This window comes from Phaethon aethereus, assembly GCF_964289735.1.
Source record: "Phaethon aethereus genome assembly, chromosome: 2".
In the NCBI taxonomy this organism is placed as follows: Eukaryota; Metazoa; Chordata; class Aves; order Phaethontiformes; family Phaethontidae; genus Phaethon; species Phaethon aethereus.
The window spans coordinates 7,912,920-7,929,009 of NC_138582.1; the positions used below are offsets into that span (position 1 = coordinate 7,912,920).

At 38.5% G+C, this 16,090-nt stretch overlaps 1 protein-coding gene across 1 annotated transcript in view; it reads right to left on the reverse strand.

Moving 5' to 3' along the window:
• Positions 1-16,090, reverse strand: part of KHDRBS3 (KH RNA binding domain containing, signal transduction associated 3) — a gene marked incomplete at its 3' end in the record, with an annotated part of 98,470 nt that overhangs the window by 44,759 nt on the left and 37,621 nt on the right. Inside the window, exons 3-5 of the mRNA XM_082014971.1 lie at positions 14,555-14,671; positions 7,728-7,874; positions 1,793-1,932 (exon numbers count right to left, since the gene is read on the reverse strand). Of these exons, the coding sequence (XP_081871097.1) occupies positions 1,793-1,932; positions 7,728-7,874; positions 14,555-14,671 (404 nt within the window). The remainder of the gene's footprint in view (positions 1-1,792; positions 1,933-7,727; positions 7,875-14,554; positions 14,672-16,090) is intronic.

Sequence of the window (16,090 nt, forward strand, 5' to 3'; positions counted from 1 at the left end):
GTTTCAATCAAGGGAGAAAGCCTTGGAGTTTAAGACAAGCCTTAAAGTAAGGACAAGTCACACCAACGACCTTTCAGTTTTCTTTAGCACACGTATAAAAATTGAGGTGAGAAATACAATTTTTAGCTGTCATCTCTGAAGCAAATGCTAATAACATTTAAATTTACCCTGAACACACTTCAATAGTTGTAGGCCAATAGGATGAAAGGATTTTGTGAGCTACGTAACAGCATGTTTGTCCCACATAAAATGCAGGTTGGAAAAAAATAATTTATCAAAATCCAGAGGATGGAAATAGTGATGTTAGAAATTCAGCACTATGAAAAGTTAATTATACATGCACATGCTAGATACTAGCAGTGGAAATTAGATATGAAACTTTAGTGATAAGATCAGACCGAACAATTTCTGTATCACAAACACTAGCTTAAGGACATATGAAAAATGAAGAAAACATGAAATAGAACTGTGAATGTCTCGGTGCTGAGCATCTGTAGCAGAGCTGTTACAGGCATCTATAGGAAAGTTAAACACAGGTATTTAAGACCTGAAGTAAAATTAGCAAAAAAAACTAGTTTCCAAAATCAGATGAGATCTCTAATTCGCAAGCACTTTTGTATGGCTGATTACAGTGCTGAAGAAGTGAACCATGGTATATGATTACCACTACTCTTAATACTAAAATCAAGAAAAGAAGCGGAATAGATATATTACACAGTATTACTTAACATAAAAATTTGTTGATTTAGAGAAAATAGTTATATTTTTACAGGATACAACCAACAGTAATGTACATTCTCTAAATTAAGATTCATTCTGCAATGCATTTGCAACCATTACTACAGGATACATGTAACTAAACAGATCTGTATAAATGAAATAATTCCTCAGTGCTTTTTCTTCTAACATGCTTAATCTGAGCTAAAACATTTCAGAATATTATTTTGAAATTATTTTAAAAGTTGAAAGTTTGCATTAATAAGCAATATAGCCACAACTGAAGGAAAATAGTTCACTGTAGAAAACTGTTACACTTTGCTGCTGCAGCCATAATCTCTCTGTACTGTAATAGAAACAATTATGCAATTTATTTAGTTTTTGTTTTCACACTTTGGGACTCAAGGGGTTGAAGCTGTCATCTGCATACTGCAAGGAAGATACAGGATCCTAGAGTAAAAGTAAAAGATCTCCTGTGTCAAAGGAAAATAAAGCAAAAGCAGCAGTAGACTTGCCTATTCCCGAATCAAACAAAAGCCACTTTTTAATGAAATAAGTACAACACAGATAAGACTAAATCCAAGTTCTACCTCCAAAACATTATTTTATCAGGACTATACAAGTCTCATAACACAGTAAAAGGAGTATGTATATTCCATAAGTTAGAGAAATTCATCTGAAATTCATGTCAATCAAGGCAAGATTTACCAGTTTTTCAAAGCCGTAAGCTCCATAGGGACAATACACAGATCCTACGTGCATGTAAGGAGCAACTGAAAGTTTTCAGTCAAGTAGCACAGAAGCCTTACTGTGCTGCTCGCAGTAAGATTGAACATCTTTACGATGTACATTGTTTCTTAACTTAGCTACCATTCAAGTTCCATAAGACAATTTTCAGCACCACTGTTAATTCAGTCTAAACTAGACTACCTTCAACAAATTAAGATTTGTTTCCTTCTTACTCTTATTTTGGGCATCCTTAGCATATTTCACTATTGGACTCTTTTTTTGTGTTTGAAGGAAGAAGCTTAATATACACATTCAAATGAAATTCCTCTGCAGCTGAGATACTTACCTGGACAGAGCAGGAACTGGTACTCCTCTTGCTCGAATAGATGGTTTTCCACGAACTACTGGAACTTCTGCATTTTCTGAACCACCATTTAAGTATGTTAATTCTTGAAGCTGTGCCTGTCTGATTTCATCATTGTAGTCCTAAAACAAGGGGCAGAGTGAGAAAAAACCCCAAATTCTTCAACCACCACACCAAGTTAGTATCAGCAAACACTGCTCTTGAAAGTACCCATTTAAAAAAAGTTGAACATCCTACCGAAAAATTTTAATATGCAGAATATTATAGGCATATTATTCAAAGATTTCTAAAAGAATCCTAATATTAACTGCAATTTTTTCTCAGGCATGTTTTTCATTCCCAATGCATATTACCTCCATGTAGGTTTACCAATTAAAATGCCAGTGTTAAAATGCTGCAGATAGGCAGAAACAACAAAAAAAAAATCAAGGTCCCGTTTGAGCTGAGTTGTGATCTGTAGTTCCAGCTGGAGAATGACTGTGTTAAAAGCAGGAAAAATTACATTACCTGGTGTTGCAAAGCAATACAGAAAATATACACTGTAGAGAACAGCCCTTGACAATATAGATTAGACCTCTACACTTTTAAAGTCAGGAGTTAAAGAATAAACAGTGAAATTCATTCAATACAAACATGCACTATCACCTAATAAGAGCTCAAAAAATTTCAGTTCTAGAACATGCAAGGATAAACAATTTGAAGATACATGGCTTGTCTCTTATTCTGCACAAATCCTCTCTCAAGGTCTATTGAAAAGAAAGCTGAAGTTATTACATGGAATTGATATGGTACTTCTCAAATACACAAGAGTCTTTTCAGGGACCTTGAGCCAACCTCCAAAACCAGAAAAATCACAGGAATAAAATAGATACAGCAGTGAACTTTTAAGCTGTACAACAGTTGAGCTGTACATATTTTTCTGCCATTTTTCCTCTACTTAAAGCCAGAGAATGCATCTGTAAAGGTGAATAAGAAAAAGAAATACTTCATTCCACACGTATACATACACATCAAGTATCAAAATTATTAATAAAGTCCTCTCATAAGAATGAAGTGATACTTCTGGACAACAGCTCTTATTTTCTGCAAATCCCCACATTTCAAAGAAAGCAGGTTTATCCAAATGCCATTTATTTTTACATTTCAATTCTAAAACAAAGAATCTACATCTCTTACTAGAAATCTGATTTTATTTCTAGGCCGGTACCAAAAGACTGTCAGGCAGCCTTGCATCAGACAACTCACTGAAACATAACTCCGCATTGAGAGGAGATTAAAGCATCTCTGAACTCAAAGATATGAATTACCCTTGAAGATTCTGCCTCCCCTAGCTTTCACAAACAGAAATAAGTTTTCCTTTACATACCACTGCTAAAGATAGTTCCTAGTGTTAAAAAAAGTGGCACTACAAAGGCACTTTATCCAAATTGTCTTAAATAGGCTCTCAAATTTAAGTCAGCTGTCCATCTGAGATCCTCCTCTATTTAGCAGCAGAAACCAACCAGCAAACAAGAAGAAAAAAGTCTGGAAGACTGAATCAACTGTTTCAAACTGAGTTAACTGAAGCTTTTGAGAAACAGATTCCATTATAAAACAACTCGGAACCAATACACAGCCAAGCCATCACAAGGAGTAGAACAGAAACAGGCTATTGAACGCTGTTCTGGCCAACCACTGTACAGAAAACCACTTCATATTTGTACTTTGTTGCTGGACCAGAACTGGCTACAAATGTGAAATTCCATACATGTATGGAATAAAGAACTTCAATCTTGAAACAACACACTAATGAATTGTTAAAACTGTACCACAACACTTAGGTCTCAGAGTTCTGACATATCATAAAACAGAAATGCCCTTTATAACTTCTCCACAAGACATCCTCTTCAGACTTGGGCTCCTAGAAAAAATACCTTTGATTATCATTTGATATTAATTTAATTTCTTAGGAGACATGCTTAGGTGACCACCATACATGTTGGGTCCTTTTTCTTCCTAACACTTTCTCATTTTCCTGTAGCATAGGAGACATACGAGCAGCCTTAGCCACACACAAGGACTTCACTGCACAAAGGCACAGAACAGAAAACACGGTCCTTATCACATATGCCAGAGGCAGCTGGAAGACAGAGTCAAGAGACAGTCACCAGCTTAATTATACATTCTACAAGGAAGTAACAATACAAGTAGCCATGATAAGCAATGGTGTTAATCCATTAGACTCCGAAATGGATTCTTCAATTAAAAAAGTAACAGATGGTCTATTTATGAATACTCACTGCTGGAAAACAGCACACTTAAAGTCAAATTGAGGAGACAACAATCTCTTCCTCACCTAGAATACAAGAAGGACACGGAAATCCTTTAGACTGCACTCTTACCCTGTACAGTTTAGGCAGAGGCAACACTCCAATTTCAGTCAAATGGCGCTGATTAATTTGAAGTGAACAGATGTACTCTCATTTTATGAATGTTGCCCATCCTGACTTTGACTACAGTCTTCTCTGAAGATGGAGGATGTTTTCTTCTGTAAGAATGACTCCAAGATACACGCAAGCAACATTCTTTTCGATTTTATCTGCAATTTCTACCCTGCCCTGATCAATGCACCAGCAGCAGTTCTCCTTCGGATCGTCTGTAACTTAAGACCTTCCTCCAATTTATCATTTAAACTATTAGTAAAAACATTTTTTATTTAATGTTAGGGCAGGTCCCTGTAAAACCCTATGCAGTTTTGCAAAACACCCAAGCAGATCTTTATCCTGGCATTGAGCAATTAATAGTTATCAGGTTTCCAGCCACCTTTATACACACACCTTGCAGTTATTCACCAGCTTGTTTAAAGAAAACTGTGTCTTTCCAAAACCCACCAGCTCTTCCAAATGCCATTAAACACTGTTTCATCACCACACCTTACAAACTGAGCATTCAGGAGGCAAGACAGACCAACAGCAAAGCATAACTAATGTTGTAGCTGTCAAAAGAAGAATGACTACCACTACTCAAAGATTAAGCAATAAGACTAAGAAAAGTCCTACTGGCCAGAACTGCAGTAATCATGGTATAATACAGGACCTAGGGGGAGGTGAGGGTGGAAGTAGCCAGCTTTTTGCCTTAACTGACAGAAGTAATTGTGGGATAAATTAATATCAAACAAAACATCCACCAATCCAGCAAACAGACTACTGATCAGAGAGTATGCCAGAACAAAGGGACTAGCTCATTTAAAGGAGAACAAAAAGAACATACTTCAAGTCAGAAGTCACAATTCTACCTGTAGAAGACACATAAGAGTCAAAGCAACATGAAAAGCACAGCCAAAAAAACTCAAGTCAGAAGGTTTTATGTTTTGGTTTGAGTTAAACCAATAGTTTAAAGGAAAGTACACCACTGTACCTACTTGAGGCTGAACTTCAATGCAAAGGTGCTTGTTCATGGATCTAAAGAGGTCTTAAAGAGGCGGCGAAGGAATTTTTGCTCTAGTCAGCTACTACAAGGACATTTTGTATCCTACATTCTACCACCAATTGTGATTGTATATTCAGACCCGATTTGAAAACTGAACAATGATGGTATTCATAAATTATGATCAGCCTCTAAAGTTCTTGTAAAATATAGTTAGCTTACAATGTAAGGAGAACACAAATTAAAATCATAACCATACATTCTGATAGCAGGACTTCTTACTTGAAATAAAACTGATATTTTTCTAAGAAAACTAAATAGACCTTACAGAAAATAAAAATCAAGCTGCATTTGGTAGCGGTTAAACAAATGGTAGTTTTGGAGCGGGCAAAGCTGTTCCTTCTTGCTTCCTGGAGCGTCTGCTGCAAGAGGGGCAGGGGGGCAGAAGAGACTAAGGCATTTAAGAACCATTCTGATAAGATGACATTTGAAAAGCCAAAGAGAAATTAAGACAGTGTTGTCTTGATCCCATGGTTCAGAAAAGATTATGTAGCATCAGTTCAGCTCAGTACAATAAAGATGCAACAATCAAAAACTGAGACAGAAAAGTGTACAACCAATGAATGCAATTGCTCATTATCAGTCTGTAATTCTACTAGCTTAACAGTAGTATTGATTAGGTTTTGATAAGCTTACTTCATTTATTATGACATTAGGTGACACAAGTTCAATGAATAAAAGATCTCTGATTAAGGGGACAGGGGAATCATATTCTTATATATTCTTACTTCCAGTGCATGCAAAAAGCACTTATCAAGTATATTTTAATCTAAAAAGAAAAAAGCTGTTTGCTCACTAGAATAGTCAAGAACTTAATTCTCCCTTATCTGTTCACACAATCAAATCATAAATCATTTAAGTACCATGAAGTTCAACACCATGACAGCCCAGTATTCCTACAAATATTCTGCCGAGTTATCTCCTACCTAATCGGTTAGGATGTTTGAGATGTAGTGTATGAAGAGGTACACACATCAAGACAAAGGCCATTTGGAACCTGCAGACGGAGTTATAACATGGTGCTTGCTGCTTTATAACAGAACATAAAGCCCAGGACATTTGGCAAGGGTTTAACTGTCTTAAGGTAGATCCACATTAGTGCATTATTTCACATCAGGATGCCTCCTGATGATTGTTACTTACCACGCTTCAGTTCGTGTCATTGGAATAGTATTGGGGCATATGAACTAGTTTTCATTCAGACAAAAACAAGCCAGAAAAAACACTCAAGGGGCACACAATCAACACCTGCCACCTGGGGACTTAGTTGCATGGACCTAGACTAGAGTTAGCACAAACTAGAATTCCCCAAACACATACAGTAGTATTGTCAGGTTATCAGCACCAGCTGCTTCACCCTAGAGTACAGCTGGAAGTTCTACTCCCAACAGGCTGTAGTGGCTGTACAACAAGGCATCCCCAGCTCGTCCTGAACACAGCTACACTGACTGTACTCTCAAACACTGATGTGCTGCTGTCACTCAAGATACACACATTAGCGAATTTTCCCTAGTTAAGTCTCCCACATTTCCAAGATCTCATACTACTCAAGAACAACACTTGGATAACATTTTCAGCAGTAGAACTAAACAGAAATCAATGCACCTTGAGGATGATTCCGTCATTTGGTAACCAAAAAGAATCGAAGAATGTTCACTGAAGAGGTAATACAGCTAGGAACTTCACACACAGTAAGACCACCTCAATTGCACCAGGTTTGTAAGAGAGCTTGGGCTGTTCCAAGCAGTTCAGTACTGCAAAACAATGCAGGTTGGTCCTTACATGAGAAGCAAAAAAAGGAATCTCCTGTAAAAAGACATTGGACACCCTGCAACATCAGTGTTTATACATATCCCAAACCTGGAGTACAAACTTACACTGGAAATCACATCTCATTTTATACATCCATACCTTGCAAGTTGAAGAATACACTAGAAGACAAGTATAACCAATATATCATTAGATTTGTCAGAAAAATAAAGCTATAATAAAATTGTATTGATTCCCAGCACCGAACACTAAACCAGGATTATGGGTGGTAGCAACACTACAACTTCAAAAGTATTTATTCTTTGTGAAACAGAACCCTATGCTGATGCTTCAGGTGTACCAAAACCACAGAAAAGCCCTACCTTAAGCAAAGTTATTCTTCCCTGTTTTACAGATTTTTACAATTTGTAAACTTAAATACTTTACACATGACCAGCTAAGCAAAGAGTAAGTTTCTTTTTTACTATAGGTCATATGAAGTGACAGTGTATGTGGACAGTTATGCATTCACGCAATAACTTCCTATATCAGAATGAAAAGTATTTGTAAACATCAACACTTCTTTCACACATGAAAGAAATTAAGCAACATGACCTGACCAATATCGTACAGTAAGTTAGTTTTAGAAAAAAATTCTCACTGAAGACTACCAGAATTCTTACAAGAAAATTAAAATACTAACAGGGATGAGGAACTTCTTTATTTCTTCCAACGCATGTCCCATTCTGGCATACGCTTCTGCTGGCGGAGCAAACACTTCAATTAAAACATGCAGGTCATCGTTTAGGTGGAAGTACTTTGCCTCCCCACTTTTTCTCAACTCTTCCTCCTAGGAGATAAGAAAGAAGTTGTGGTTTTTCCAGCTTCTTGTTTTAAACATACATTAATGCAAGTGTTAATGTTGCTTCAGAGACATTTGCAGAGTGCTTACTCATGTTCAGATAACAACTACAGAAAGTATAGAATTACATACTTTTGATACACTTCAAACCAATCATGTTGCTAAAATACCAGAATAGTATTGATAAGCAAGCTGACAGTAAGCGACTAGTAACACAGAAAATAGGACCCATCAGCTTCTGCTCACATACGGAAACTGTAGCACAAGGGATGATGTTCCCAGTTTTCCCAAGCACACCAGTTTCACTCAGAAGACACTGAGAAACTTAAGTCAACATGAAACCTCTTTTCTCAAAGGTAAAGTCTTTAGAAACAGGGTTGATCTAATAGTCCACAAAAACAAGGTTTCTTCTACCAATCTTATTTTAATCTCTTCTGTGCAATGTTATTGCACAGGTCAGATAGTTCTTATTTTCTGTACTGACTGAGATTTCTACCCTATGAGTACATCCTTCAGAGAGCTGTGCTAAAGTTATTTCTTTTATTCTGCTTCACCCAAGCCACTTCAACATGACTGAAAAAACTATCATTTCAGTGTAGTGGAACGAAGCTCAGTTCTCTCAGATACTTGCAGTCACATGCAAAATGTTCTGACCTACGGGACATTTGGTAGTCTCAGATAGGGTCCCTGCCCCCCCACATGTGTTTGACTGGTCCATTCCAGGAGACGAAGCCACCATTGAAAATAATTTCGTTGTATTACCAGATAACATTATAGCACAACTTCTGAGAATTTGATATCTAAAAAACAAAACCTTAAAAAATGTCTCTTGCTGCTTATTGCATTTTGCAAGCACCAGGTAAGTACTTCATCCTTTGGATTACTAAAATTATATAGTTTCAGTGATAGTTGAAATCTCCCCCCACTCACACCCATTAATTACGGGTTGAGGTTTATAAATTACAATCTGTTCCTGCTTCTCATAAATAATATTCTTGTCAGACTTAGTGTTTGACAATGGGGATGCTTAAAAAGAATCAACTGAATCTAGTTAACTGTTAGAGCATACACAGCAGGAATAGAGGCCAGAGTCAGCAGGGTTAGACTTTGTCAGCAAAACCATCGTCTTGTTGATACAAATAACAGATCTCAGAAACAGGAAGTAAATCAATGTAAACGTTACAGCTCAAACATTTAGTTTTAATAGGAACTGTTTCTCACTGAAAAACCTGTGGTGGGTTGATCCTGTCTGGATGCCAGATGCCCATCAAAGTTGCTCTATCACTCCCCTCCTCAAATGGACAGGGGAGAGAAAATAAAATCTCATGGTCAAATAAAAAGCTCGTGGGTCAAGATACAGACAGAGAGATCAGTCAGCAATTACCAGGGGCAAAACAGACTCAATTGGGGGGAAAATTACTTTAACTTAATGACAATCAAATCAGAGTAGGCTAACAAGAAAATCAAATCAAGTCTTAAAACACCTTCCCCCCCCACCCCTCCCTTCTTCCTGGGCCGAATTTTCCTCCTCAACTCCCTCTCTACACCTCCTCCCTGCCAAGGGGCACAGGGAGACAGGGAATGTGGGTTCTGGTCACAGTTCATCACACATGGTCTCTGCTGCTCCCTCCTCCTGAAGGGGAGGACTCCTCACACTCATCTCCTGCTCCAGCAAGAGACAGTCCTCCATGAACTTTTCCAATGCGAGTCCTTCCCACAGGCTGCAGTTCTTCACAGGCTGCTCCAATCTGGGTCCCCCCACGGGTGCCGTCCTTCAGGAACAGGCTGCTCCAGCCTGGGTCCCCCCACAGGGTCCCAGGTCCTGCCAGCAAACCTGCTCCAGCTGGGGCTCCTCTCTCTCCCCACGGGGCCACAGGCCCTGCCAGGAGCCGGCCCCAGCGCGGGCTGCCCACGGGGTCACGGCCTCCTTCAGGCATCCCCCGCTCCATCCAGTGCCTGGAGCCCCTCCTGCTCTGAGCTGGGGTCTGCAGAGTTGCTGCTCTCACATTCTCATTCTCCAGCCGCAGTACCACAGCCACTTTTCCCCCTTCTTAACTCTGTTCCCCTGAGGTGCTGCCACCATCGCAGATGGGCTCGGCCTTGGCCAGCAGTGGGTCCATCTTGTAGCCGGCTGGCACTGGCTCTGTCGGACATGGAGGAAGCTTCCAGCAGCTTCTCACAGAAGCCACTCCTGCAGCCCCCCGCCACCAAAACCTGGCCACACACACCCAATACAGTACTTAAGCACAGTTAGTCAAGATATATGAACCATCATCTAGCACTGGAAGCTAGATGTTTTCAGTGGAGTTCCCCATATACTTTGTTTATTAGTATATACATGCTATCAAGCATCCCTTGTCACTTTTTTAAAGGAAAAAAAAAAATCACTGTATGGTTAGATGGGCAGAGAATTGAGAATTAAGAAAATTTATTTCTGTGGCTACCAATCAGCCTGCCTGGTAACAGCAACAAGCAACAGAACCATCACAGCTTCATGTGCAGTGCCTGGTAAAAAAAGGATTCCCATCAGCATTTTTGGCAAAACAGATATTTCAGTGCAGGTTGTTCTAAAATTATTCCCATAAGCAGGATTTTACATTATTCTTTCTTCCTGCTTCCCTTGCAAAGTTCACTTTCATTAATTTTTTTTTAATTCTGTAACATGACTTGGCAACACACTATTCTCCTCAACACTTCACAGCACGCAAATGAGAGCTCATCCACTGTGGCCTACATCTCCTGAACTTGGGCACACGTTAAACATTTTGGGCTTTTTTCTTGCCTATGATAGCCAATACAAAAGCCACACCTTGCTCCCACTCCAGTATCCTTCACTGACAGTGTTTTTACCTTCCACAAAACCCTCTGCCTTCCATTACTTGGAGCACACACACCAGCTAGGCTCACCTGGCCCATGCGGATGCTACGTGCCTGGCCGAAACAGGTACTTTTTTCTTTACTGCAGTGGAGATTTGAGAGCTACTGAAAGGATGGAAGCAAAGCAGATGTGGAACAAGAGAGCGGAACGACAGCAACGTGGCCACCTTTAGCTTTGAAAAATCTGTCCTTCAAATCTCCATCTCCTCACACCAAACGCTTCACGGCTCGGGTAAGCTGATCTAACTTACATTTTCAGGACAGACATGTGCCTGCAGTACTGCAGTCAGGAAGCCTTATGAGAAAGTTTTGTACCTCATGCTGTTTTATTTCACCCCTCTACGCTCCAGAACCAAGCAGAGTACTAGCACAGCTTGAGGCACAGAAACATAAGGCACCTGGCAATACGCCTACGGACAGCGAATACACCTCGCCCTGTATTCTGTTGTACCTATAGATCCTGTTGCTTTTCATCCTATTTCTCAAGCTACTGAGAACCAGATACCAGCCCTAGAACGCTACTGCTTTAAATCAGTAGTTGAGCAGCAGTATTTATCAAAACATCATGCTCACCGGATTGTGCATTTCCATCTTTACTACAGGATCTTTGATTTAGGTTATAAATTGGGTTTTTGGGGGTTTTTTGTTTTTTTGTTTGACTACCCAACCTCTTTTTAATGTTACCTTGAATGAAACTTGGCTTCTGTCAGGTTTTGAATACCATTCGGAATACTCAACTTGAAAGGCCTGTACCAGTCTCAAACCACTGATAATATAGGAATAACTGATTAGGGTGGAAGGCTTTATTAACTATTATTGCTTTTATTGAAAATCTGAGGAAATCTTGTCATGCAATAAAGAAATTCTGAAATGGGTCCTTTTATTTTTTCATTCTCCCATGGACACATGAACAGTCGAGCAGAAGGCATCTCTCCACTGAGCAATGACTTGTGAAAAGCCAGTGATGAAGTGACAGCACAGCTTGAATAAACATGCAAATGAAAGAGAATTACTGAATTTAGATACTGCATAATCCCAAGAAGATGCATTAAATGGTTCTCCAGATGTTGACAAAAGAAAAGGAACTAGAAACTCCTAGACTGATTCTAGAATACAAGTTTCTAGTGAGTAAGGAACAAAGACACATTGAAAACCCTTTCCTGAATGTACTCTTCTTAAACCCAGGTCTCTTATTTAAATGAATTTAAACTGAGACAAAAGTCCTGTGTTTCCCATTTCATATCTTTCCCTAGAAAACTTAGGGAAGGTAATTGGGTTCATTGCTAGATTTTGTCAAACTTTCATATCAGTTAGCTTTCTTCCACAAGTCTGAAGTTCTTTTAAAGCTAAAAAAGTATCTAGAAATTTGGCTTAGGCAGAGAAGTTTACAGAGGTTACTGACACTTTTCTTTCGGAAAGAGGTAAAAATAGTAAGTTTCAAACTGGTAATGTAGCAGGTGTACTAACATGTAAGTGTTTAGAAACATCAATCCTGGGCTTCCCTTCAGCCTAGACCATTATTCTTTTTCATACAGAAAAAACGCACAGTTAAGGTTCTCTTATTTGCGAGTTCTCTGGATAAATTTAAGATAGTAGTTTCAAAATGCTAACCAAGAACGTATGAAGATCAAGGTAGAAAGTATATTACTCTTTAGTGAAAGATATGGTTGAAACAATTTGTGCACAGATAAGCTACATGAAAAAATGTCTTAAGTTCTCTTGTTTGGTTAAGTTCTCCACATATGGAGTCTCCAGCTTGCTAGGCAGTGTCCCAGAAGAACTAAGGATTAGTGCAACCTGATTTAGGTTATTAGCTGACAGAATCCCTTTGTAGCCCACTTTCTTGCTTATATTCTGCAGGTTCAATCAAGTACTGGAAAAAGCGTCATTAATTGCCTGCTTTAGTTCTGAATGATGCTTTCTGAAAGACTTTCCCAAATGGGTACACACAAGCTACTCCAGCTGTATTATTCCAAAGTATCAAACTGGGTCCTCTCTATTGTGCCTTTTAAAAACCCTACTAGACCCAGAATAACAGAAACCTTACTGTTTCCAAACTCAAAAATTAACTGTATTGAAGTTTTCTGTGAAAACTCGGTCTCCAACCTGGAACAACTTTTTTAGTCCCTTAATTTACAAAAAAGTGTACTTAGTTTTGGCTAGCATCTCAATCAAGAAAAAGTCAAACAATTTTTTAGTTACTTCATTACCAAAAGAAACAAGAGAACTCCAAATTATTCAAATGTAAACCTTTAAGACTCTTCCCCAGGATTCTGAGATTCAAATTAGAATCTGAACTTCTCAGCTTGAGCTTCTGCTTTTAATAAACCAAACTTTTTTATACTGTAGAGCCATTAGAAAAAAACTCAGGGGCCTTCCCACTCCCTGATGCATTATATTTTGATAGATAAGTATATAATCCAGCAACAGAACAATGTCAGCTTAACACTCCACAAGAACTGAGAAAGTTCACCAAGTATCATTTAAAACAGTATTCGGAACTTTACTTTATTATCCTGGCTTAGTAGACAATTTAGTTTTTGGGGGATTTATTTTTTTTCCTAGTTGAACTGTCATATTTCAAGTTTTTAGTTTTTCATAACTATTTGTGTAGGACTTAAATCTTAAGTCGCATTATGAATTACATAACAGCTAAAAAAATCTATTTAATATATTCAAGCCTTTATTTTATAAATGTAACTTATTAAATATAATTTACATAACATATTTTAAAGAAGGAATTAAAAGAGTTAGCTTTTGAGTTGTACAAAAATTAAAGTCATTTATTGTCTCTGATCAAGTTCTTGATCTAAGTCACATAATATTTATATTTTGCTGATGGAGAAGTGTGCTGAAAAATACAGAGTTTAGGAAATTCAGTAGCCAGCCCTCTGAGTCACTCTTCCATATGTATGTCATTATCTCTCTTTATAGCAGATAATATTTTTAAGTTTCAGATTACATAACCACAGAAAGATTTCACTGAAGGCCTATAAAACATGGTATGCTACAGGCAAGAAGTATGTTCAGTGCTTTAATTTGTATCATTAGGAATGCCCCAGTTAAAAAATGCAGCTTACCAGACAGGTGACATCTCACTGATGTACCCTTAGCTGCTACAAATTTAGCCAGAGATTTATTCTGGTGAAGAGTGAAAATGATTAGTACAACCAAGCTAAAGGTTTCTCTCCTCTCTGCTTTGGCTCTTATAACGAATGTATCCGTTATAACCAAATACCTCCCCCAGAAACAACTGCAATTTCTTAATTGCTTAAGCTGCATAAGTCATCCTCAGAGCTGTGAATTTTTTTCCAGCTGCATTTTATCTCCCGTCATCAGCTATTTTCTTCTTTATCTAGAAGTGTTATTAAATGATATTAAATTTCAATGTTAAGTTTTACTTTACATGAAAGTGTTTGGATCTATCTGGAAGTCCGATTCCTTCAAAAGTGAAAAACTGCCCTGTTGGCTTGGGCATTACTCATTACAAGCTGTACAGGATCAATCTAGAACATGCCACTGGTGATGCCCCTCTTACATCCCCAAGGACCATACTTAGGGGTTGGGGGTACAACTTAAGTACAACTCATAGCAGCCTCAAAATACTCATACTGACAGCAGACTCCTTAGAGAAAAGAGATTCCATCTGAATCTAACCAACTCAAGGATAACCTATGCTTTTTATGTGCTCCCCATTTTTTGTCATGGGGTTTGCTCACCACTCCTGAGATTTTAGGAGAAAGTTACAAAATCCAGGTATCTAACGCTCCACTAGCATACTCAGGTCTTACCTTTGTCTTATCTCTCATAGAACCTTTTCCCAAAATAGACATTTTTGTCAGTGTTTCTTCCTGTAAGCGCTTTAGCGAATTTCCACGGGGACCCAAAAGTTTTCCCACAAAGTTGAACTGCAAGAAAACAAAAAACCATTAAGCTCATTGTATTTTTAAGCATAGATGAAAAAGCAAAATGGAATATTTGCTGAAACAATTTTGTTCCAGGTGTAAACAAGTATTAGATTAAACACTATTCTGTCATGAAGTACAAATGTGTAGGACAGGTAACAGCACGTCAATGGCTCCCCCAGGTGCCAACAGAAACACAGAAGTATCTAACTCAAACTCAAACAGTATAGAGAGAACTTTGTGTTTATCACATTCAATGCCGAGAACAGATGTGCTCAAACTGCAATTTGATTCTCAATTGTTGCCAGGTACATAAAACCAAAGCTGGCAGCAATCTCAGATACTAACCAGCAAACCTCTGAAGGAAAAAAAGAAATCTCTTAATCATCTTATCCTCCCTTGAAGATTTATGAAGTCATACAGCAACCCCTACAACATACCCTACACTAAAACACAGAAACAGGGGGAATTAAATCCAGAGTACAAGCATATAAATCCAGTCCCAAACCAGAATCACTCAAGATCCTCCCAACTATCACTCAACTCCTATTATCACTGAAGTTTACCAAAACCAGTTGGGGTTCATAACCATGGCATTACACCATTAAGGTAATTCGTAGGAAAGTGGTGAGCCACAAAAATAAAGCAAGACAGGGAAAACCCAATCATTTCTGTTCCTAGAAAACACCAAAAAACTTATAGCTAATGGTCTTTCAGCACAGAAGGTGCTTCAGAGGGAAAGTAGGCTAAAGAGGTATCAAAATCCATTCATAAAAGAAAACAAAAAGGGAGAATCTGCCTACTGTCACTTCCAAGGTCTCAAAACTGGACTTACTAGAGCTAGGAGGTGGGAAAGTTTGCATGAGCACTGTTCCGTAGGGCACATATTCCTAGTCACACACACCAGGAGAAAAAGCTGTGTACATTCAGCAGTCTACTTTCATATATCACAGCACTATTTTGGAAGTTATATAAAATTTGAGAGATAGTTACAGAGAAGACTCGAGGATTCACTTAAAGTATGCAGACAACTGTTCTAGTTGGAAAAAAACAAATCACAAAAAAGAGCTGAGAAACATAAGTTACACTTGGAAGTTTGTATAGAAAGCTGTAAACAATTCCTGAAAGTAATAATTTATTCCTGTATTGGATTTACATGGCAAGGTTTTGGTAGCAGGAGGCTGCAAGGGGTGAATTCTGTAAGAAGATGCCAGAAGCTGCCCCCATGTTGGGAAGTGCCAGTTCCTAGACAGACCCACCACTGCCCAAAGCTTAGCCCATCAGCAACATAGCACCTGTGCAACAACATATTTAAGGAAGGGTGAAAATACTGCAAAGTTGAGACACGTGAGAAAATGAGACAAACAGCCCAGCAGAAACCAGGGTCAGTGAAGGAGTGGGAAGAAGTGCTCCAGGCTCCAG